Source organism: Saimiri boliviensis, chromosome 15 (genome assembly GCF_048565385.1).
Source record: "Saimiri boliviensis isolate mSaiBol1 chromosome 15, mSaiBol1.pri, whole genome shotgun sequence".
In the NCBI taxonomy this organism is placed as follows: domain Eukaryota; kingdom Metazoa; phylum Chordata; class Mammalia; order Primates; family Cebidae; genus Saimiri; species Saimiri boliviensis.
This window is the reverse complement of record NC_133463.1, coordinates 39054269-39081316: the sequence shown is the minus strand read 5'-3', so window position 1 is coordinate 39081316 and position 27048 is coordinate 39054269. Positions and strand designations below refer to the sequence as shown.

The following is a 27048-nucleotide window of genomic DNA, read 5'->3' as shown; positions in this document are numbered from 1 at the left end:
GCTGATAAAGTAACAACCCAGATGCAACATAGTCGAGTCTTTAATCACTGTGATGGAATAAGCAAGAATCTATCACTGGAGGTAGCACTGACCTCCCATGAGCATGTACACCAATTCAAGGTCAGGTACATTAGCACTAACATAATGGCTATCTCATTGTTGAGGGAGCTCTGAGCAAAGGCTCCTGCAGTTTTATAGACCTGGGGTTTGGGGTGAGGTCTGGAGAAAGACAAGAAGTAGAAAAGGCCTGAGTACTGAATGAGTCCATTGCAGAAAAGTGTCTTCAAGATCCTACAACAAGGAGAATTCCAAATGGAGGGCCTGGACTAGGAATGCAGGTAAGCATTAGAGCATATCGGGCCAGGGACCCCAGTTCTTGACTGCAACTCCCTTCAGAGACTGCCATGCACTGACCATGTACCCAGTTTGGTGTGGGGAAGGCAGCTTTACCCCTGAGACCTGCCAGCTAAAGCCTTTATAATTGCTTCTGGATGTACCTGAAAAATCACAAAAAATGTTTGACCATGAGCTGAAACTCTCAAATACATAATCTAAGCCCAAACAGACCGGGTTCTGATCACTACCACTTAGTTTTGTCACTGACTAGACATGAGATCTTGAGCAAGTTAACAATTCTGTGAATGAGTGTTTCTATTTGTTGAATGGGCGTATGTTTGGTAAAGGAAGTATACTAATATATTTTATCTACAGAAAAAATCATCAGACACATAGTGTTATAAATTTGTTAGCACTTGTTTATACATATGCATAGGCACAAACACATATCTATGGATATCTATATTATGAATATATTATGTACATATATCCTATTATACATTTTTATTGTATATGTGTTTATATATGTACATACTTAAATGATTTTTGTACCTAACAAATGCACATATACATTCTTTTCAAATTTAAATGAAATATTTACAAAATTTGGCCATTTCATATGCTGCACTTTCTCTCTGTGTCAGTTCATTTCCCATTGGCTAGAATCAGTCACATGGCAACAAAAGAATGATTTTGAAATGCACTCTAGCTGTATAAGTAGAGATAGAAGGAAACCGTTTTTGAACAGCCAGCATCTCTTCTGTAGTTTCCCTCTTTCTCATTACCAACCACCTATGCATACCCTTTTTCAACATGTATATTAACTCTCTCACCAAAAGAAAAAAAAGGTTTCACTCGTTACTGCATTTCAATGGCCAGAATTTCGGAGGACATACCCTTGTCTTCATCAAGAATGAGTATGTATATTTCTGGTCTGCTAACACAAAAACCAGAAATAAGGTTATTTGTTGCTATCTTCTTACACAATATACAACAGTAGAGCCAGGAATAGACTATTACGATAAAAACTCACATTCAGAAAAAAGGAAGAAATGGAAACACATGATAGTCATTGATTCAGAGCAACATTGCAGTTCGCTGGGCTAATATTGTAAAAACCTCCACCCTAACAGTATCAGAAGTTTTAAAAATTAGATTTTAGATCTGTTTTTGTTTTTTTTTTTTTGTGGGGGGAGGAATACCTGGCTCCAGTATCTGGGAGGTTTTCTCTTTTGACCCAGAGGACAAACGTAGGAACACTGGATATCATGTTTCCTTTGAAGGGTGAGGAGTGTGGCACATCTTCTTTTGGTTTGAAAATTCAATGAGTCAAACTTTTTAGAGCACAGTATTAGATACTTCAGTGGTGCAGATACTTCAAAAACATAACAGAATTTTGATCTGTTTTCAGTATCTTCTATGAGGCAGCAACCAAAGCCAAGGTTATGTTGTAGACATTGTTTTTAAGTTGTTTCATATTTCTGTGCTTATTCCTTGTGCTCATCTCTCTCTTAATGGAGGCTACTTTAAGCCCTTCTAAAAAAGTAGGCTTAGATGGGAATGCCAAACTCTTCATCAGACCTTTGCCGTAGGGTTAAGTGCCTTTATTTAACTGAGACTTTCAAGTCCTTTCTTGCTACATTGGATGTGGAAGTACTGGCCTTTTTATAACTATGTCCCACTTTTCTAGAGCCTCTCTATTCCCTTTCATTTATGTTTGAAAACTGATCAACTTGAATCAGTTAATAATATATTTCTACAAACAAGCAGCACTAAGCAAACAAAACACAATAACTTTTGGCTCTTTCCAGCGGCTTTCTATGAAGTAGCAAGTTTCCTAGGCACTTGGTCTGCCTTACAAATTATTGCAGACAACTAATAAATGTTTTACCACCAAAACAAACATACAAAAACCTCTATCTTTTCAGTTCGTGATATTTCCTTGCCACCTCCTGTTTGGCTGCTAAGTCAATGGCGCATATTTTAGGTTTTGGTTATGATATCATGCCATTTCTAATACGAATTATTTGTTATATCCGAAGAAAAAATTTGTAAATGACATTAGGTAGGGAGCCAGTTTTCTCAAAATGGTTTCTCAAGACTGTATACTAAACTAATATTAAAATTTTTTTTTTTTTTGCTACAACCCACAACAAAAAACACAATTTATATCATCATTCAGTAAACACACACAGACATAAACATGTATGCATACACCTGGATAGCAGATGGGCCAACACTATGTCATATCTAAACTGGGACTGTTACTGGCAACCCCATATGTGTGGTATGGGTTCCAGAGGAAATTCCCTTTATGATGTTAAATTGATTTTTCACATAAAATTTTAAAGGTTGGTTTGAAAACTGCTGAGTATTTTGAAATGTTATTTATGACAGCTAGGTTAGTCCCTTGAGACATTAGATTGATATGAATTTTGTGTCCTGATTTTAGTGTAATGTTTATTAAAGAGTTTTACTGTTTAAAAATAAATACCATGTATTATATAATAATGTTTCATTTAAAATTACATATGTACCTTGTCACTTATGCTTTATACCCTTGTTAAAGTATATTTCCATTTGATCTAACTTTAATAGTATTTAAAAAGATTAAGAATAAACAGTGGAAACAACATTAATCTTTTTAATATCTAAAAGAGGTCTTTATTATTATAATAACTACTGATAAGAGATGCAACTTTACAATTGTAATACTGAGTTTTCTATTTAAAAAGAATGATAAACTGGGTGCAGTGGCTCACGCCTGTAATCCTAGCACTTTCGGAGGCTGAGGCGGGCAGATCATGAGGTCAAGAGATTGGGACCATCCTGGCCAATATGGTGAAACACTATCTCTACTAAAAATACAAAAATTAGCTGGGTGTGGTGGCACATGCCTGTAATCCCAGGTAATTGGGAGGCTGAGGCAGGAGAATAGCTTGAACCTGAGAGGTGGAGATTGCAGTGAGGACGGAGCCACTGCACTCCAGTCTGGTGACAGAGCAAAACTCCACCTCAAAAAACAAACAAATGACAAAACAAAAAAAATGATAAGGCATTGTGTCATTTCCTGAAGTATTATGAAAGTGCATCTTAATGTTGGAAGGATAACAAATCCTAAAGTTGATTAGTAAGACAAAATAAAATAGCATTGCAATTCTTTAAAAAAAAAAACAAACTAACTAAAAATACAAATTTGGAAACTTAAAAATTAAGGATTTGTTTGTTTCTTTGCATTTATGCCATGGTCTCTGAATTTGTAATTTTTTTTTTTTTGAGGCCCATTCACAGGACGCCATATGAACACAAAACTGTATGGAAGTTTCTGAAAACACTTCCAGATTTAACCTCTCAGCTAAATGATGAACATCTGAAAACACTCAGTAAGACCGTCTTCTCTGAAACCTGGTTGAAAGGCAGTACAGGTAATAGACTAATGTGGGGATAAATTTGGTGAGATAAAATGCAGGCCACTGTTAAGAGTTCTTTATCATTATAATGCTTATAATTTCATTGGACAATTTCAGTTAACATAGTAAAAATGCACTATTTAGATGTATTTCATTTGTAAGTTTATAAGTAGTGAAACGAGTAACATCTCACATTTTAGATATAGCTAGTGTTTCTCTGCCTGGAGTACGAATCAGAATTACCCAGAGATCACATTGAGACCCATAGTGTTGTGTTTAAACATCAGAATTTCTGGTTCAATAGGTATAGGATGAGGCCTTAATTTCATTTCCAATACCTTAGGTGATGCTATCAGTGCAAGGACCACACTTTTGGAACTAATAGCTGAGATACACCTTTAGTAACAATATAGTGTTGATTTTCATAGATAAGACAACAGACGGTCAATGGGATTATTAGACTAAATCAGATACTAATCCAGATATAGGAGAAAAAGCCTCTCTAGAGACATTTTCATTTTTCAATTTTAGTTTTTCCTCCCTTCCCAAAAGATTTAGTGGATATATTAATAGACTTGTTATATTTTAATTTTGAGGGGTAGGCATATAATTTAATACATTATTTGTATCAGGTGTATCCCTTTTTATTCCTCAGAAAAACAAAGGAAGATATTGGTACTATTATTCTCCACAGATGAGGACCCCTGAGGCACAACACAAATATCACACAGAGCATTCTTGGTTAGAATTGTGTTTCAAATGCTCTTCAGCCTAGTGCTAAACTCGTTCTCTGTTTATTATGTAACTGTTAGTACAGAGTGGTTTATCAAGATCTTGACATTTAAAACTTAACTAGAACTTTAAAGAACATATGTCTATTGAAAAAGTTTACATATTACCAGAGTTTTCCTTCAATGCTCTTCTCTCATAATTAGTTCCATTTAATCTGTGATTAAATAATTAAAAATAAATCAAAGGAATTTTAAAGAGGATAAAATAATTTTGAAAGGGAATAAAGGACAAACATTCAACATCACTTTGCCATTAGATTGAGGATAGTAATTAAAAATTAATTTGTTTTATAAATCACTGAAAACGTATTAATAATGGTAAAAAATAAGGGAACAACCTAAATGTCCTTGAATAGAAGGTTGGCTACACACATTGTGATACGTCTATTCTATGGAATTCTAGACAGTGTTTCAAAAGAATGAGCTAGATTTGTGTATATTGATATAGAAGCATTAAAGACAATAAATAGAACAACTGCAAATTATATTAACACATTTATGACAGTCTAAATTTATGTGCATACACACATATGCACACACACATGTGTATGTATACACACATATCTTTTTAAACTGTACAAGTGGATCAAGAAGGACACTCCAAAAATACATATTTTTAAAAATTGTTGCCTTAGTGGAAGGAAGTGAAATTGAGGGGTTATAAAGGGCTAAAATTAACTTTCTTCTACATACATTTGAGTTGGCTTTTTTTTCCACAATAAGTATGTATTTATTTTTTAATATTTGTAATTACAAATTTATTTTTTCAAACATTTTCTAAAATTAGAAACAAAAATTTAATTCTGATGGCACATTAGTAACTCAGGTGAGTGACAATTAAAATATGAATTTTCAGTTTTTCTCAAGTGCATTTCAACTTGCATTTCAATAGGGTGTATTTTCAACACTTAAAAATTAGAAGTCCCCGTGTTTACACCTGCCTGTGTCAAAATCTTCAAGTTTTTAAAGCATTTAGTTCCAACAGCTCAGATTTATTTCACTACCAAAGAAGTCAACTCATTAAATATCTGAACTTTGTAGATTTCTTTGTTCATCCAATTTAATAAAAAGGCCCAACTAGGTATCTGTCTCTCTTCTTTTTCCTTATTCTTGTATGTGTTTCCCTCCCTCTGCTGTTATTTAAACTATTCCCTCTAGTAGTCCCTTATCACCAGCTGCTGACTTTCAGTCTGCTGCTGGGGCTTCCATTTCTCTGGTGCAATTCCACACAGCTGTTTGCACCTTCTGGTCTCTTTTCTGGCCACTAGTTCTTACAGCCTCATTATTTAAGAAAGCTTCCTAAACTTACCATTATTCACTCAGCCTCTTGCTCATTCAGTTTTTACACACAATCAAACAGAAACAGGAAAACAATATTATGATTTTAAGTGGTAAATAAAACATATGTGCCTCTAAGTGAAAATGCTACAAAAATATTATTATTTACTCACTATATTATTACTACATATGAGTAGTATTATTCTGTATAATACATTTTACATATCGTCATCTCTCTATATACATGTATATGGAGATACAGCTTACTGAAGTCAAATGGAAGAGTTTTTCATTAGATCATCTTCTTTATGACCAGAACAAGGGACATTTTTATAATTGATAACTTAAAATTCACAAAAATTAAAAGAATTGCCGGTTTAGTTACTAACCTGTAACTAGATCCCAGATCAAACTTATATTATCTAGCTTTATGTTAATATTGAAAACAATTTTTATAAAATAGTTCTTTCTCTCTCTCACTTTTTTTTTTTTTTTCCTGGAGATGGAGTCTTACTCTGTCTCCCAGATTGGAATGCAATGACACAATCTTGGCTAACTGCAACCTCCACTCCCCGGGTTCAAGTGATTCTCCTGCCTCAGCCTCCCAAGAAGCTGGGATTACAGGCATCTGCCACCACACCTGGCTAATATTTATATTTTTAGTAGAGATGGGTTTTCACCATCTTGCCCTGGCTGGTCTTGAACTCCTGACCTCTTGATCCCCTCATCCTGGCCTCCAAAATTGCTGGAATTACAGGCATGAGCCACCAGGCCTGACATGTTTTTCTTTTTTATTTGTCACCTTTACTGTTTTCTTCATGTAGACCTTTGTCTTACAGTACTATTTCTCTTCTCTTTCTTTCATTTTATTTCATTCTGTAGCCCACTTTTGTGAGGTTTTATCTCCAAAACTCCATAATTTCTCATTTTCATTAAATTCTACATTGACTTTTAATGCTGAAAATATTTTTATATTACTAATTTCTAACATTTCTTTAACCTGCATAGATTTTATTTTCTGTTGTGGTTTATATTTTATTTGACAACTAAAAATATGGTAGCTAAATCTCATGAAAAATGTAGTGGGCATATTTTCTAGACATAAATTAATCATAATTCAAATAATTTATTCTTAGGAATAAAATCTTCAGCTGAAATTTAGTATAAATCTAGTCTTTATCTAAACTGATTGAGGAATAAAAGGAGATCCAAGAGAAATCCAGGAGAGGAAGACTTCACTGCTGAATTTTACTAAACATTTTAAAAAGAATTAGTTATTTGGACACTCTTCCAAAAACTTGAATAGGAGTGTATACTCGCAAACTAATTTTATGAAGCCAGCATTAACTTAATAATAAAGGCAGACAAGATAAATGAATTCAGTAAAATGGTGGGATACAAAATCAACATACAAAAATTAGTAGTGTTTCTACTAATAAAATATTCAAAAAGGAAAATAACAATTCCATTTACTAATAACAACAAAAAATTACTTAGATGTAAATCCAAAGTAAAAGACCTGTAAAATGTAAACCAAAAAACATTGATGAAATATATTGAAAAAAAAAAGTAATACATAGAAAGCTGTGCTTTCTGTGCTTATGGATTGAAATAATTAATATTGTTAAAATGCTCATACTATTAAAAGTAATCTATAGATTCAGTGCATCCCTATCAAAATTCCATGACATTTTTCACAGAAATAGAAAATTCTTAAATTCATGTGGAACCACAAAAGAACCCAAATGGCCAATACAATTTTGAGCAAAAAGAATAAAGCTAGAGGCATCATGCTCTTTGATTTCAAAATACGTTGAAAAATGATAATAGTAAAAACACAAAGCAATGGCATAAAAACAGATATGTTGATATGGTAAGGCTTTGTGTCCCCACCCAATTCAGTGATGGAAAGAAAACTCCTTTCAACAACTTATGGTTGGAGAACTAAATATCAAGATGATAAATAATGAAGGTAGACCCCTAACTTACATCCCACATAAATATTTACCAAACATGAATCAAGGATATAATGGTAATAAATAAAATTATAAAACTTTTAGAAGAAAACTTAAGAATTAATCTTCATAATTATAAGTTAAGCCATACATTTTTACACATAACACTGGCAGTACAAGTAGCAAAAAAATTGAATTATTTGGACTTTACAAAACTAAAATATTTTGAGTTTCTTTTTTTTCTTTCTTTCTTTATTTTTTATTGCATTTTAATAAAGTAAAAATTCAGCTTTTGAAATGGAATACAATACTTGCAAATTATATATCTAATAAAGGTCTCCTGTCCATAATATGAAGAACTTGTAAACCTCAATAACAAGAAGACAACTGAATTTACAAACAAGTACATTAGCTGAATAGATGTGTTTTCAGGGGAGATATAAAAATAGCCAATAAGCACATAAAAATATCTGACACCATTGTCATTAAGGAATTCCAAATAAAAACTGTAATGGCATACTACACCATCTCCACTAGAATTGTTAAAATATATAAGAAAATATTAAGTGTTCATATGGATGTAGAGAAGTTGGAACTCATACATTTCTCTTGGGATTATAAGATGAAGCCACTTTGTAAAACAGTTTGGCAATTCCTCAAATATTAACCATAAAGTTACATTTGCCCCATGTATTAGTCTGTTCTCACACTGCTAATAAAAATATACCTGAGATTGGATAATTTATAAAGGAAGAAGTTTGATGGACTCACAGTTCCACATGGTTAGGGAAGCCTCACAATTATGGTGGAGGAAGAAAGGGAAGCAAGACACGTTTTACATGGTGGCAGACAGGAGAGAAAATGAGAGCCAAGTGAAATGGGAAACCCCTTATGAAACCATCAGATCTCATGAGACTTATTCACTACCTTGAGAACAGTATGGGGGAAACTGCCCCATGATTCAATTATCCTCTCACACTGGGTCCCTCCCACAACACGTGGGAATTATGGGAACTACAATTTGAGATGAGATTTGTGTGGGGATACAGCCAAACCATATCATTCGGCTCCTGGCCCCTCCTAAATCTCATGTCCTCGCATTTCAAAACCAATCATGTCTTCCTAATAGTCCTTCAGAGTCTTAACTAATTTTAGCATTAACTCAAAAGTCCACAGTCCAAAGTGTTACCTGAGACAAGGCAAGTCCCATTCACCTGTGAGCCTGTAAAATCAAAAGCAAATTACTCACTTCCTAGATATAATCAGGGTATAGGCATTGGGTAAATACAGCTGTTCCAAATGAGAGAATTTGGCCAAAACTAAGGGCTAAAGACCCCATGCAAGTCCAGAATGCAGCCAGGTAGTCAAATCTTAAAGGTTCAAGATGATCTTCTTTAACTCCATGTCTCAAATCCAGGGGACGCTGATACTTATATCAGTATGGTATAAGTGGGTGCCTGTGTCCTTAGTAGCTCCATCCCTGTGGCTTTGCAGGATACAGCCTCCTTCCCAGCTACATTCATTGGCTAGCGTTGAGTGTCTGCAGTTGTTCTTTTCTATCACATCATCAGGCTGCAAATTTTCTAAATTGTTGTTCTCTGTTTTCCTTTTAAAATTGAATGCTTTTAGCACCCAAGTCACGTCTTGAATGCTTTGCTGCTTAGAAATTTCTTCAGCCAGATACCCTAAATCAGCTTCTTCTAGTTTAAAGTTCCACAATTCTTAAGGGCAAAGGTAAAATGCTGCCAGTCTCTTTGTGAAAACATAGCAGGAGTCACCTTTTGTCCATTCTTTATCTACATATGAAACCACCTTAGCCTGGATTTCATTGTCCATATCACTATCAGTATTTTGGTCAAAGCTATTCAACTAGTCTCTAGGAAGTTCCAAACTTTTCCACATTTTCTTCTCTTCTGAGGCTTCCAAACTGTTTCAACCTCTGCCTCTTACCCAGTTTCAAAGTCACTTCCATGCTTTTGGGTAGATTTATACAGCATTCCACTCTACCAGTAACAATTTACTATACTAGTCCATTCTCATGGTACTAATAAAGACATGTCTGAGACTAGGTAATTTATAAAAGAGGTTTAATAAACCTACAGTTTCATGTGGCTAGAGAGGCCTCACAATCATGGCAGACAGCAAAGGGGAAGCAAGACACATCATACATGGCAGCAGGCAAGAGAGAATGAGAGCCAAGTGAAAGGGGAATCCCCTTCTAAAACAATCAGTTCTTGTGAGACTTATCAGTACCACGAGTACAGTATGAGGGAAACTGTCCCCATGATTCAGTTATCTTCCACTGGGCCCTCCCACAACATGTGGGAATTATGGGAGCTACAATTCAAGATAAGATTTGGGTGAGGATACCGTCAAACCATATCCTCCAGAATTCCACTCCTAAATATGTACCTAATAAATAAAAATATATATTTATGCAAAATTTGTATGCAATATAAGCTTATAGCAGTATTATTCACAGTAGCTGTAATGTGGAAAAAGACCAAATTTCCATCAATGAGTAAAGGAACTTAAAAAAAAATGTACACATCATTATAATAGAAAATATTCTGGTGACAAAATGTATGAAGTCCTGATACATGCCACAACGTGCATTAATCTTGAAACCATTATGATAAATAAGAGAAGCCAGTCATAAAGGGCCACATGTTTATGATTGGTTTTATATGAAATCTCCAAAATAAGCCAATTCATATGGACATCAAGTAACATAGTGGTTGCCAGCTTTCAGACACTGGTAAGGAGCATGATTTCTGATGCATAAGAGTTTCTCTTGAGAATAAAAGTATTTTAACATTAGATTGTGATAAGAATCAACGTATCTTTATATATACTAAAAATTAAAATTGTTTTAAAAGGTTGAATTTTATTGAATAAGCCTTTTAAATTTCTTAATAAGCCTTTTAAATAATTGAGGTAAAATTTATGTAATGTTAATCTTTTAAAGTGTATGATCCAGTGACATTTAACACATTCAAAATGTTTTGGAACCATCTCAGCATCCAGTTCCCCCAAATTCCTATGATCTTAAAATGGAACCATATGCCCAATAAGCAATCAGTCTCCATTCCCCTAGACCCTGGTAGCCACTAGCCTGTTTTCTGTTTCTATGGTTTTATTTATTCTGAACATTTTGCATAAATGGAATCATATAACATGTGACCTTTTGTGTTGACTTCTTTCACTTAGCATAGTGTTTTCATGATATACTGCATCATGTACTTTTTTGTATGTACCTCATGAGCTGTTAATTGTTCCTTTAATAGCTAACTAGTATTCTCTTATGTAAGCTATTTTTAAAATTGCTTTTAAAAATCAATTGGAGACCAATGGACACCACTAATGCAGCTCCTGTGATTGAAGTCAACTTTTTTTTAATAAATCTGTTTAATATGAAAAGAGAAACATGAAAGATGTTTTAAAAATCCACTAGAAATGGGTTAGCTGAGACAATCTTTGTGAAATGATGTTAAAAAAGGTAAGTGATTTTCAAATTAGCATATTGAAGACATCAATATGCCACCATACGTTGAATATATCATACATGTACACTAAAAAACTTCAGAAATATGATTTACCTGTGTTTTCCCACTCCCCTCAGAAAGCACCTTTGCATAACACACTGTGTGGAATGCTGCCATATGAGAAATAAATTTATTTCTTACAGATTTTCTATAATCTCTTATATTAGGGTAACAATATTCCATGATGTGTACACGCCTTTACTACCATTAATCCTAGGGTAACAATATTTCGTGATGTCTACATTCCTTTTACACAGTTAGTCTTTTGATAGACAGTCTTCTCAGCTGTGCAGGACAAGAGCTTACTGTCCCTTTCTTATGTTTGAGGACTCTAAGTTTCAAAATCTTACTAGTTCTACACCCATAAAGGGCAGAACCAAGCTTTTTGAGTCTGAGTCTTCTGAAGCCAACCTTTAGCTTTCTTTTACCCTTTTCCATGAATCACATTTTTCCATGAATAGAATCAAATTACAGTATCAAGGAACCATGTTTGTTAATATGCATCATCAAAGAGACTTCATGAGAATAATATGTGACATTAATTGATACAAGTTTTGATGTATAATCTAAAATATATTTGCTCAAACGCTGGCTTATAGAAATCCATGCTATTGCTTTTAGGATCTTTTCTAGTATGGGAACAGTCTTGCATGGTGATGCTAATTCTCTCCCTCTTATCTGTTATCAGGAGAATGGTTCTTGATGTCATATGTCCTTTTTACAGCACAGGCCTGGATTTAATGCTCAATGTAAATTTTAATCTTTTAAACGTCTGCAAAATATACTCTTTGTATGAAAGTGACACCAGTAAGAGAGTTAAGATAATTTTTTAATGGCAAAGGAAAATAATAAATATGTGTTTATTTTAAAACTTAAAGCATTGAAAAAAATGTGATTATATTGCACATTATAAATAGACCAATATGGCACATTATAAATAGACTAAAAGTCAGAAAGAACATGTAAAATAAACTTTTAAGAAGATGTATTGGCTAAAATCTTGTATTTTATAAGAAAATGGATCAAATCATCACTCTGTTCTGTACTCATAAGGGGATAGTTTTATCCCCATGAAATTGGAGATTTAGTAAAACTGATACATTTCAGATTAAAATGTGTATAACAATATTCGAATCACAGCAAATATTTCAGAAAAATGTTTTGAATCATTATTTACTTCAATCAAAATTTAAGCTAGACAACAAGCTTGGAAGAAATAAGATTGCATGAAAATTGTTGGCATATTTTAAAGTAAATGTTTTTTATTAAGGAATAGCCCCAGGGACTGTTAAATGTTAATGTCTGAAGTAAGTTAAAGTATCTTTTTCACTGGAGAGAGAAAAGTTTGACTGCAATAGTCAACTATTCATATTTATTACTAGAAAGAATGACTGAAGAAACCAACAATTCTAAAGCTTATATTATTGTTTAGGTAGATTATTCTCAAGATTAACTGGCTTATACTGGAAATCTTGAAAAATTAATTTATCTGGTTATACAGGGATATATTGTAAAATAGTAAAAAGTGGAAAAACCACCTGGACTTTATATTTTTTAAGAACTGGTATCTAAAAAAATTTTAGAAGACCTGTCTGAGATTTTTGTTTTAGTAGAAGGGCTTTTCATAGCAAAGTTTAAAAGCTTAATGGTGTATAACTCGGGGTCAGAAAAAACACCTTTTGGTGTTGTAGGTGCTTCAATTTATTTTTAGAGGTAAAAAAAATTCTTAGTTGTTTCACCTGAATACCTATGGTTGTAAGAACCATAACACCATTTTCAGGCATCTGGTGGCTTCTCCAGCATCCCAAAGCTATTTGTTCCTCCCTACTCCTGGCAAGGCTGACTCTAACACACACATGCTCTTGATCTGAAACATAACTTAATCTGCAGTGGTTAGATATAATAGTTACTCAAAACATAGTTGATAAATGAATCTATGCATTAACTAACATTGGAGTTAATTTCCAACAGTGTAACCTTTAATACATAGTACTGATCTAAAGTTCATTGAGGAACAAAATATTTATTGCTAGATGATAATCTGAAATAGATGTAGCTCATTCATTCATTCTAGATAAACTAATGGTTATTATACAGTTTTAATGCTCATTTCTACAGCCACATATCAAAGTGTCATCCTTTTGATATTCCCATATAAAAGTGATTTTTAAATCCTTAGAAATAGCTTATTATATCTGGTAAAGGGTATTCTAATAATTAATTAAATCTTAGTTATGTTTATACTACAGTGTAAAATTTTGGGAAAAAATTCAATGTTATTGAGACTTTTTATATTTGCTAAAGCCAGTAACTGATCATATTTCCTCTTACATGTTGGCTGTTAGAAAGCCTTAAAAACTACTTGATTTAAAATATATGTTTTGATACAAATTTTAAAACATTGAGATATTTTAAAAGTAAGAAAAACAGAGTTAAAATTGTCTCTATATCCAGTATTACCTCCTTGCAAATCTATAGAATTTCACAGAATATGTTTTGTAATTGAATTTTATTCTCACCTTCATCAGTTTTTCCTATATTTATGTTAATTATATTTATTAATTTTTTAAACAATATTGTCCATGTTTTTGTACTCTGAGAAAATAATTCCTTTTAGATGACAAGTAGAATTTAAATGAATAAATGAAATCCTTTATTGAAAAACTAAGGCTTTGATTTTAAAGTGTATTGTTATGAATAATAAGAAACTGTTTTTCTTCTCTGGAAATTTTTAATGTAAACAAAATATTTGAAGAAATTATAAAAATAACAAATTAATTTGTATATATTTTAAAACCTGACTTCAAATTGATACACAAGGCTTAGACATATGTGTGTCATTTGACAACTGTCTTTAATGTCTAAATATAAATGAAAAAGCATTTTCATTACTTCAACTATAAAAACATAAATTTAGTAAGTACTTTAAATATTGGAAAAATAACTTGAAAAATACAATAAGTATTATAAAAGGTGAGGATTAATGTGACTGAACTCAAAGAAAATGTGGGACATAAATGAAGACAGATTCTCATCAGCACATAGATTCTTTAATGTGGATGTGATGATTACACAGAGTTATGTAAAGTCATACTGACACCAGTGTGGTCTTGAAATGTTTAAATACCCTTCAAGACAACTTATACTGTTCATCTTAACTACAAATCAATGAATATATCCTATGATAGGATGTCTAAAGACCGTGTGTGTGTGTGTGTGTGTGTGTGTGTGTGTGTGTGTGTGTATGTGTATCCAGAATACTTCTATAGTAACTCCAGGTACACAGTGATGATCAGCAAGTGGTAAAATGCTAAATACAGACTTGGAGCTTAGCTGAACAGTTGGATGGACAAGTAATGAACAAGTAAAATTCGTAATTGTACTAAATAAGAAACACAGTTTTTAAACTGTTGAATATTTATTATTCACACTTACTGTTTGGAATCAGGCATAGTTACATTAGTTTTGAGCCAAAAAATATTGAAAGAGTCACGTGCTTATACAATCACTTACAGAAATAACAGGAGTTAACTATATTTTGGGTACTCTTGGCATATTTCTTTAATATTTTGACTAGTATCTTAATATATCACTAGTTCATATATTTTGCGAGTCTAAAATATTTATGTTATACTAAAAACAATAGGTAATAAAAAGATTTAATTATAAATTATCATAAACTTTGGGAATAAACTTTTAAAGCTAAGCAAAATAACATTTTTGAAATAAATGTTTTAGTGATTTTCTAAAGGGTTAATAATTGATTGGTTGTTAAAAACATATATTAAAATATTATAAATTCTTCCTTTATGCAATCTCCAGTAATATTTAACTATTTTTAAAGTAACAATACTGTAAATATGATGAAATCTCAGTTTTTGATTTCTGTGTTTATTCCCTCTGCAGTAGGCTTCATTGAGAGCATCAGTTTTAACAGTTTGCAATGTTCACAGTTTGCCTTACCAATAGTCCTCTGAGCAGTCGCCTCATGCCAGGATGATTTAGTGATATCCTTTTAGGGAGATCAAACCACAGAAGAAGGCCAGAATCTGGCAAAAGTCTTTTATGAACAGGTTGATTCATTCTTGTCTCTGCAACTTCACTCTTTCTGTTCTTTATAAGAGTTATCCTGGGACCTCCCCAAACTCTCCAATTTTTTAAATATTTTTTCAATGAGAGCTTTTCTTTATTGCTGTGATTTTACTTTAATGTATATGCTTCTGATTTTCAAATTCATAGGTTTTTAGCCCTTACCTCAGCTCAATATTCACATAATTGGACTGCTAATATTTCTGTAAACATCACTTTTAAATAACTGCATACTTTTGTCATACAGATATAATTGATCAGTCTTTTTAAAAACTTAGATACTTTCCTATCATAAATCCTGTGGTCCTTAATGTATACTTGGACTAATTTTTACTTGTATTTTGTAGTATTTATTTATGACAGATTTCTAAAATTAAAAAAATAATAAATCAAAATGTGGGAATATTTTAACATCTCTTGATACTTGCCTACAAATGATCAGAAATGTATCATCTCATGTTACATGAGAATGCCACCATTGTTGCATTATAAATTTTAAGGCTTTGATAATTTAAATGTTGAAAATTATCCTATCCCTGTATTAGGGAGTCATTCCTGGCTCTGGCTGTCCTGGCCAAACATGCTGCCTCTTTTTCTTTTCCGTCCTTATATTTGGGTTTCCTGTCACTTTGCTGTTTAACTCCAGTGTTCTCTCTTGGATAATGTACTTGAGGTATGGTTTTCTCATATACTATTTTGATTCTTATAAATGGATGAGATGCTTCTAGTCAGCCATTGAACCAGTCATACTTCATTCTAAAAATTGGTATTTCTTTAATTCTAATTGAACATTCTGTAATTCGTTATTTAAAACATAATTGCACTTTTCAGTGCTCTCCTGAGTATGTGCCAACCTGTTTTTCAGTGAATTCTTTAAAATGCTTTTTCCTAAACTGTGCTTCTGACAAACTGGGTAATTCACTATTCCTTATCAACCTTCCTAGCATGATTAAAGACCATCAAGTACTTCATGTTACCTTCTTCTGTGTTTTGTACATTTGATTTCCTATTATACAAATGTTTTTCCTTCCATATCTGTCAATCATAATTGTCTCTACATTTCAATATCCATCAGAAATGCTTCTTTTTCATAAAGTCATTCCACATCTTTCTCACCAGACACAATTTATTTTTTCTTTAGACCTTCATATCATTTTATGTACTCATTTAGGGATGTTTGCCTTGCCATTCCTCTTATAATTATATCCTTTGTAATTTCCACAGTGCCAGAAGAGTGTTTATTTTTATTTGGGAACAGAAAATATCAATGTTTGAGGGCTATTTCAATAGAAATACTGTGCTCAAAATAAAATGAAATACATTTATTTATATCCCTTTCAGTTAGATTTCTAATAATATTTACATATTTGCTTTTTAATCTCATTAAATATCCAGTTCTATGGGCATATTGTCTTCTACAGGTTATTGCATTATTCTAAGCAAGGTTATTAGACTTGTGTCTTAAAATAACTACTCCGGGTACCTTACAAGAGGAAAAATTGGACCCAAGAGAAATAAACCCATTTCCAAGGATTCTTTAATATAATAAAAGCTGAAAAGGCCATTCATTCTTTCTTATCTTATCTCTGCATTCACTTAGACCTTATAAAGAGATTCCATGAATTAATTTGTCGGGCTTAAAATTTATATAACTTTGTGATATTTTTCTTAGGTTTCCATCTAATGGCCTGAGAAGAAAATTGGCCATCAAAGAGTTTTATCTTATTCCTCAATAGACAGCATTTTAAGGGAAAAAAAAAGTTGATTTTCAAATATTTTATAAAATTCTTTGGAGAGAAATACAATAGGGATCATTAATTAAGCTTTCGTTTATTCAACGACTGTTTTTGCTAAATGTCTAAAATTCTCTAGGATGTGTGATACGAGCTGAAGTTACAGAGAACAGTCAAGAGTTTCTTTTCTCAAGAGGTTACAGTCTACTGGCAGAGACCGAAAACAAAGAATGTCATGGCAAAAATTAGGTGAATAAAGATCCCAGAGGAGGCCTGTTAATTAGGCTGGATGGAGGCAGGGTTGAGGTCAGAAAAGGCTTCCTTGGTAGATAGATCACACTTAAACTCAATTTTATAAGGCAAGGAGGGATTCACCACTGACAATATGACCTTATTCATCCAATTATAGTTCTTTGAAACATTTAAGTCCTTCTAGAATGGCTGAATTTAGCTGAAGGTCTTTGTACCGGAGAGTGAGAAACCTTTAGCAAGATTCACAAACATGTTTGCTTTCATCAAACTTTGTGTTTGGCCTTTAACTTTTGAAAATGTCACTATCAAAATGATTAAACTTTCTCTAACTAGTACTTTTAATTCTTTTAAAAGGCCTTTTGTTCATTAATAGAATTTTTTTCCTTTTTTTAATTGCATTTTAGGTTTTGGGGTACATGTGAAGAACATGCAAGATTGTTGCATAGGTACACACATGGCAGTGTGATTTGCTACCTTCCTACCCATCCCCTGTATCTGGCTGGCATCTCTCACCATGCTCTCTCTCCCCAACTCCCCACCCCCTGCTTTCCTTACCGTCTATTTGCCCCTGAAAGACCCCAGTGTGTGATGCTCCTGTCCCTGTGTCCATGTGTTCTCATTGTTCAACACCCACCTATGAGTGAGAACATGTGGTGTTTGATTTTCTGTTCTTACGTCAGTTTACTGAGAATGATGGTTTCCAGGTTCATCCATGTTCCTACAAAGGACATGAACTCATCATTTTTTATGGCTGCATAGTATTCCATGGTGTATATGTGCCACATTTTCCCTGTCCAGTCTATCATCAATAGGCATTTGAGTTGGTTCCAGATCTTTGCCATTGTAAACAGTGCTGCAGTGGACATTCGTGTGCATGTGTCCTTATAATAGGATGATTTATAATCCTTTGGATATATACCAGATAATGGGATTGCTGGGTCAAATGGAATTTCTATTTCTAAGTCCTTGAGGAATTGCTACACTGTCTTCCACAATGGTTGAACTAATTTACACTCCCACCAACAGTGTAAAAGTGTTTCTATTTCTCCACATCCTCTCTAGCATCTGTTGTCTCCAAATTTTTTAATGATCATCATTCTAACTGGCGTGAGATAGTATCTCAATGCAGTTTTGATTTGCATTTCTCTAATGACCAGTAATGATGAGCTTTTTTCATATGTTTGTTGGCCTCATGTGTGTCTTCTTTTGTAAAGTTTCTATCCATATCCTTTGCCCACTTTTGAATGGGCTTGTTTGTTTTATTCTTGTAAATCTGTTTTAGTTCCTTGTAGGTTCTGGATATTAGCCCTTTGTCACATGGGTAGACTGCAAAAATTTTTTCCCATTCTGTTGGTTGCTGATTCACTCTCATAACTGTTTCTTTTGCTGTGCAGAAGCTGTGGAGTTTGATTAGGTCCCATTTGTCTATTTTGGCTTTTGATGCCAATGCTGTTGGTGTTTTGGTCATGAAATCCTTGCCTATGCCTATGTCCTGGTGGGTTTTGCCTAGATTTTTTTCTAGGGTTTTTATGGTGTTAGGTCTTATGTTTAAGTCTTTAATCCATCTGGAGTTAATATTAGTGTAAGGTGTCAGGAAGGGACCCAGTTTCTGCTTTCTGCACATGGCTAGCCAGTTTTCCCAACACCATTTGTTAAACAGGGAATCCTTTTCCCATTTCTTGTTTTTGTTAGGTTTGTCAAAGATTGGATGGTTGTAGATGTGTGATATTGCCTCCAAGGCCTCTGTTCTGTTCCATTGGTCTATATCTCTGTTTTGGTACCAGTACCATGCTGTTTTGATTACTGTAGCCTTGTAGTATAGTTTGAAGTCCAGTAGTGTGATGCCTCCAGCTTTTTTCTTTTTGCTTAAAATTGACTTGGCTATGCAGGCTCTCTTTTGGTTCCATATGAAGTTTAAGGTGATTTTTTCCAGTTCTGTGAAGAAGATCATTCGTAGCTTGATGGGGATAGCTTGGAATCTGTAAATTACTTTGGGCAGTATGGCCATTTTCATGATATTGATTCTTCCTAACCACGAACATGGAATGTTTCTCCATCTGTTTGTGTCCCCTCTTATTATGTTGTGCAGTGGTTTGTAATTCTGCTTGAAGAGGTCCTTTACATTCCTTGTTAGTTGTATTCCCAGGAATTTTATTCTTTTTGCAGCAATTGCAAATGACAGTTCGTTCTTCATTTGGCTCTTTTAAAGTCTGTTATTGGTATATAACAATGCTTGTGATTTTTGCACATTGATTTTGTATCCTGAGACTTTGCTGAAGTTGCTTATCAGTTTCAGGAGATTTTGGGCTCAGACTATGGGGTCTTCTAGGTATACTATCATGTCATTTGAAAATAGAGACAATTTGACTTCCTCCTTTCCTATTTGAATAACCTTTATTTCTTTTTCCTGCCTGATTGCTCTGGCGAGAACTTCCAGTACTATATTGAATAGGAGTGGTGAGAGAGGGCATCCTTGTCTAGTGCCAGATTTCAAAGGGAATGCTTGTCTTTAAGATCTGAAAACATTAACCCGTATTTTACCATGACTATCTAGTGAAAGGTATACTTACAGTTCTAATCAAGCACTATTATTTTCTGCAGTAATTAACAATGTCTGTTTTTGTATAAGTCTGTTTAAAAGATTTATTTTTTAAGTCTCAGGAAACTTAAAATCATGGCAGAAGGCAAAATGGGAGCCAGCACTTCATGTGGCTGGGAGCTGAAGGAAGAGAGAGTGGAGGAGGTGCTACATAAGTCATTCTCTTATGAACAACTAACTGATACTACGAAATCTCTTTCTAGATTTGTTTTTTTTATTATAATGTTTGTATCATAAACATGTATTCATAGGCACATATATATATTATTAAATTTTTAAATGAATATATATTTACTTTGTAATATGTTTTTTAACTGACAATGAAACATGCTAAGTAACACATATAGTGTTACTTTATCATAATTGAAGCAATATCTCTAAGCAGTATATATCAAGAATGAAACAGTGAGGGGAGGGGAAGAGAGAGAGAATGCTATGTCAAATTACAAAGATTGGTACAGTCACGTGAAACTGCCACTGGCTGTCTTCAATACTGGCTCTACCACTAGTGGCTCACCAAGCTTGGGAAGGATATTTAATTTTTCACTGCTTTCAGTTTCCTCAGTTGTAAAGTTGAAGCAATCACAGTGCCTGACTCATAGGGTTATATTATGTTTAGAATAGTGTCTGGCATATAGTAAAATCTTTAAAACAAATAAAAAGTCAAATAATATTTGCTGTCATCTTGTGAACACTAATTTTTTTCTCTAGTTTTTTTCTCCATTACATTTGCATAATCTTTCGTTTAATTGATATAACATAGCATCAGAATATTTCACCCCAAAACACTTCAGAGTATATCAGTATTTGTTTCAGGCACTTTATTTTTTAAGGCCAAATTTATGTACAATGATGTGCATATGTATACCTTAAATGTATTCTTTGATGAGTTTTGACAAATACTGTAACCCAGATCCTTAGCAAGATATAGAAGTTTAACATCACCCCAAAAGTTCTGTTTATACTTCTTCCCAGTTTCTGGTCCAGTGATTCTGTTTTATTTCTTTTTTAAAGTCTCGCTGTGAATTCATTTCACATAAATCATTTAAAACTTTATAATAAAATCAGATGGCACATACTTTTTTGTGAAAGCCTTCTTCCAATCAACATAATTCTTCTGAGATTTATCTATGTTGTATGAATCAATAGTTAATTCCTTTTTATGGCTGAGTAGTATTCCATTGCATGGACATACCAGAGCTTGTTTACACATTTTCTTCCAGATGGACACCTGAGCTTTTTATAGCATTCAGCTATTATGATAAAGCTTCTAGTAACATCCTTGTATAAGTCTTTTTTAGACATCTGCTTTCATTCCTCCCAAGCAAATACCTAAGAGCCAAATTACTGGGACATATGTTAGATGTATGTTTCATTTAATAAAAAACTGCCAGATATGTTAACAGAGTAATTGTGCAATTTATATTCCCGTCAGCAATGTGTGAGAATTCTAGATGTTTCACATCCATGCCAATATTGGCTTTTTCAGTTTTAAACTTTTGGTTATTACAGTCTCCCTCTCGTTTCCAAATAAATGCACTTACCCAACAATTCTGATTTGCATAAGTATGGGTGACTCTTATTTTTTCTTGTGCCTTTTCAGTAAGTTTAATTTTGTAAAAGCATTTTTAGCAATAAATTCAGCATTTTACAAAATTAAAAAATAAAAAAAGTTATGTAAATACTTGTCAATGCTGTACAAATGATTATAGTACTTGTAGCTTGTGATGCAATTTCAGAGACTTCTTTACATTAAAATGCAAAATACACTGTATTGCAAACCAACTGGAGTAAAGATAATGATTTTAGAGAAATGTGTTGGATGATGAAAGAGATAATCTGAATGATGATGAAGAAACTAAAAAAGAAGATTCATGTGAGATATTTGAATATTGAATATTTATGCATTTTATATTAAATATATTTTATCTTTTTCCAAAGTAATATTATATAATTTGAAGTTTTAAACATTGTTGTTAACCAATTTAATAATTACATTCTTTTTCATCTACATCTTTAAAATATCACTTATTTAAATTGGCCAAAACTTTTAAGATAATCTTTGCATTGGCAAAATTTGGTTATGTATATTAGTTTTAGAATTTATTTAAACTTTTTAATAGTAACTACAACAATACAAAATTTCAGTGAATAATTGGCAAAATAAAAGCATTTAAAATACATTTAGATAACATAGCATGACAATCTTTTATCTGGATATTGATCCTAGGAGTATGTGACTTTTCCCATAATTATACAATGAAAACCAAATCTCAGTCCTCCTCCTGCCTCCTAGAGTAACGCTTGATCCATTTATGGTACAGGCATTGCTCAGAAATATTTCAGGTTTAGTTCCAGAGCACTGCAACAAAATGAATATCGTGGTAACGTGAGTCACACAAATTTTTTGGTTTCCTAGTGTATATAAAAGTTACGTTTGCATTATCATGTAGTCTGTTAAGCACATGATTGCATTATGTTTAAAAATATAGACACCTTAATTTAAAATACTTAATTGTCAAAAAAAACTCATGATCAAATGAACCTTCAGTGAATCCTCATCTTACTCTGGTGGGGGGTCTTGCCTCAATGTTGACGGCTGCTGGTTATTCAGGCTGGAGGCTGCTGAAGATTGGGATGGCTACAATTTCACTCTCTCTTTTTAGAGATGGAGTCTTATTGTTTTTGCCAAGGCTAAACTTGAACTTCTGGGCTAAAGCAATCCTCCCTTCTTAGCCTCCCAAATAGCTGGAACTTCAGGCACGCAACACTATGCCCAGTTTGGCTGTGACAATTTCTTAAGAAGATCAAAATGACGTTTGCTGCGTCAATTGACTTTTTCTTTTACAGCAGATTTCTCCTTTACCCACAAAACTTATTTCACAATTTGTCAGTTCTCACAAACCCTGCCAACTGTTTTATCAACTAAGTTTATGTTATATTCTAAATCTTTTTAAAATTTCAATATTCACACCTACTCACCAGAAGTAGATTTCATCTAAAGAAACTACTTTCTTTATTCATTCATAAGAAGCAGTTCCTTATATGTTTAAGTTTTACCATGAGATTGCAGCAATTCAGTCACATCTGTAAGTACGCTCCACTTTTAATTCTAGTTATCTTACTGTTTCCCCCACATCTGCAGTTTCCTTCACCACCAAAGTCTTGAACCCCTCAAAGTCATCCATGAAGGTTGAAATCAAGTTTTTCCAAACTTCTGTTAGTGTTGATATTTTGACCTCTTCTCATGAATCATAAATGTTCTTAATGGCATCTAGAATAATAAATCTTTTCCAGAAGGTTTTCAGCTTATTTTGCCCAGATCCATCAGAAGAATTATGTCTATGGTAGCTATAGGCTTATGAAATGTATTTCTTAATTAATAAAACTTAAAAGTTAAAATTACCTCTTGATTGATGGGTTGCAGAATGAATGTTGTGTTAGCAGGCATGAAAACAATATTCATCTCCTTATACAGTTCCATCAGAGTTCTTGGGTGACCAGGTACATTGTCAGTGAGCAGTAATATTTTGAAAGGAATATTTTTCTGAGCAGTTGGTCTCCACAGTGGGCTTCAGATATTCAGTTTAGAATGCTGTTAAACGATATGCTGTCATCTAAGCTTTGTTGTTCCATTTACAGAGCAGGGGCAGAGTAGATTTAGCATAATTCTTAAGGGCCCTAGAATTTTTGAAATGGTAAATGCGGTTTGGCTTTAACTTAATGTCACCAGCTGCATGTCACTGTCAGCTGACTTCCATGTCACCATCACCAGCTGTATGTCATCATCAACCTGTCCTTTGAAACTTTGAAGTCAGGAATTGGCTTCTCTCTTTTAGCTATAAAAGTACTAGATGGCATCTTCTTACATAGAAGGCTGTTTTATTTACATTGGAAATGTGTTGTTTAGTGTAGCCACCTTTATCAGTGACCTCAGCTAGTCTTCTGGATAACTTGATGCAACTTCTACATCAGCACTTGCTGCTTCAACTTGCACTTTTATATTATAGAGATGACTTTTATCCTTAAAACTCATGAACCAAACTCCGCTAGCTCCCAGCTTTTCTTTTGGAGCTCCATCACCCTCTCTTAGCTTTCATGAAATTGAACAGAAATAGGGCCTTGCTCTGGATTAGGCTTTGGTTTAAGAGAATGTTGTGGCTACTTTCATCTATTCAGACCACTAAAATTTTCTCAATATAGCAATGAGGCTGTTTTGCTTTCTTATCATTTGGGTGTTCACTGCCATAGCACTTTTGAATTTCTACGAGAACCATTCCTTTGCATTCACAACTTGGCTTACTATTTGGTATAACAGATCTAATATTCAGCATATCTTGTCTTTGAACATCCCTTCCTCACTAAGTTTAACCAGTTCTATCTGTTGATTCTAAGTAAGAGACACAAGACTCTTCTTTTCACTTGAGCACTTAGAAGCCATTGTAGAGCTATTAATTGGCCTAATTTTAGAATTGTTATGTTTAAGGGAGTAGAAATGCCTGAGGACAGGAAGAGAGATGGGGAAACAGCCTTTGAATAGGGCAGTCCAAACACACACAACATTTGCCAATTAAGTTCATTGTCTTACATGTGCATAGTTTGTGGTGCCCCGAAACAATGAGATCAGTGGTAACATTGATGATTACTGATCACAGATTACCCAAACAGATATAATGAAATGGTCTGAAAAATTGTGAGAATTACCAAAATGTGACACAGAGACACAAAGTGAGCACATTATTGGAAAAAATGGTGCCGATAGACTTGCTAGATACAAGGTTGTACAAATCTTTGATGTGTAAAAAATGCTATACCTTTGAAGCACTGAAAAGCAAGGCACAGTAAAATGAGATAGATTGTATTGTGTTGCCTAGAAGATCTATTTTAAGCTCAGACATCCAAGAAAGAACAACCTTTGCTTTAAAGAAGCATGAAAATCACTCTCCCATGGTCACTGTGTGTGAATTGTGACTAAGAAATCAAACTAACAAGCAATCCGGTTAGAAAAAAGCAGACATGGCAAGCATTTGACAACTTTTAGGACATTTTTAAAAATGATTGTCCCTGAAAATGCAATTTGTAAAGTTTCTATTTCTAGCAAGTTTGTAAGCAAAGTGTAAGAATATATCTCCTGACAGCACTTGAGTAATTTGATTCAATCTTGTGAAATAATGTAAATAAGAAATGGAGAAAGACAGCATCCCATTCTTTCTCCCTTATTGTTCAAAAGGTAGTCTTCAGAAGAACTAGAATTAAGTTGCATTAGAAATATTCACAAGTGAGTATGTCTGTCAGACCTACAGGCACACAGTTTAACTTTAGGAATTGGGGTTGGATGACAGATTTTAAAGATGTATGTTGTGGAGTAAGACAGATAAGGGAAAATCTCTTCTTTCTAGTAATAATGAGTTACCCTGTCCAAACTGTCTCTATCATTAAGTTCTATAAGTGATCATCATCATGTCCAGAGCAAAGATAAATGAAAATTAAGGATAGATATATATTGTTATTTATATATAATAGGCAAAATGGCATTTTATGTATGTGGGGGTCATAAACATTGAAAACCATTCAAGGGCTTTTCTGGTCCCATTTTTCTCACAATGTCTCACATCTATTAATAATTATATGTTATTATGTTTTCTTCACCTAGAACCTATCAGTTCTGTGAGAGGACAGGCTACTATATATAACTATCTGAAAATAATACTCCACATGTGTAAACATGCCTTTATTATTTGAGTAAACTCTTTGTAAATCGCTATTACATTAAATTTATTGTCATAGAATACACTGAAAGAAATATGTTGAAAGTACCGTAAGTATACTATATGTATTAGTCATGTCTTTATCAAAGAGCCTGAGCATACAGTATTTATTTTTTGGCTTTATGTTTTTCAGTGGTTGCAAATGATGGTTTTTATGTAATACTGAAAGGCCTAGCTCGATCTCAAACAAAAGTCTACTACAATCTGATGGAAGGAAGTGACTCACAAGTCTCATTCATACCTCAGAGTTCCTCCAGCTTTATTTTGGGTGAAAAATTCAAAAAGTCTACACTTGCTGAGATGTACCTACCTTCATATGACTCAATGGTAAGAGAGGAGTATTTGCTATTTTCATAAGCAACAAGGTAATATATTTTTGTAAAACTTTATCTCTTCCAGATATTGAAATCCAATCTTTAGAGTTCTGAAATATTAAGATAATATATCCTTTAGAATATAAATGATATTGTTAATATTAAAATTTGATTAAATCTTTTTGATAAAGGATGCCTTCAACAGCATTCTGACCACTGTCAGGGTTTGTGTGGTGTATTTGATAACAGGCAAGGTTGATGTGGCTGAATCCCTGAAAGAGGGTGAATAGTAGTTTCAGATAAAGGAGAGGGAATAAGTGATTTGAGGAGGGAGAGACAGGAAGACTCATTGATTATGGAGGACCTTTAAATTAAGTCAGGAATTAAGTGTGTTTATTATGTTTGTCTCAAGAGCAATGCTAAGGTAGTCAAGTAGTTAACTTCATTATAATCAGAAATCAGTTAATCGAGGAAAATCTTTTGCATCTATTTAGTATTTAAGACTATCTGCTGGTCTTAAAATTAAAAGTTCCATATGTTTCTGAATCTCTGGATACTCCATGTTGGATAGAGGTCTGAATTGACTAGAATTGTGGCTAAGAGTCATTCTCAATTTAGGGTGACCAAGATATCAAGAGTAGAAAAGAGTCAAATACAAATTAAAGCCAAATTATTTAACATTATGGGGTACGATCAGAAAAATCTAGAACTAATATTGTGTTCAAGAAAAATAAGAATGGGTTATACCCAGAAAGAATGACAAGGATAAAAGTGAACAAGCCTATAAATGTATGTTATTCATCTCACATGAGTGAATGATGTTTCTGGTTGTCTTCTTGATACGGATAGAAAAGAATGCATTTGCTGTGTCTGTGACCACATATAATGGATCTAATGCTATTTTAATATGCTCTAGCAAATATAGCACGTTTAGCACATGGCTATAAGTAGGGCTGTTTCTTTGTTGAATTTCTAGTA

The 27048-nt window shown here is 33.4% G+C and overlaps 1 protein-coding gene across 1 annotated transcript in view; it reads left to right on the top strand.

Moving 5' to 3' along the window:
• The window catches only part of CNBD1 (cyclic nucleotide binding domain containing 1), a 472954-nt gene that overhangs the window by 291770 nt on the left and 154136 nt on the right, over positions 1-27048 (top strand). The window contains 2 exon segments of the mRNA XM_074386907.1: positions 3616-3761; positions 25890-26083. Coding sequence (XP_074243008.1) covers positions 3616-3761; positions 25890-26083 — 340 coding nt within the window.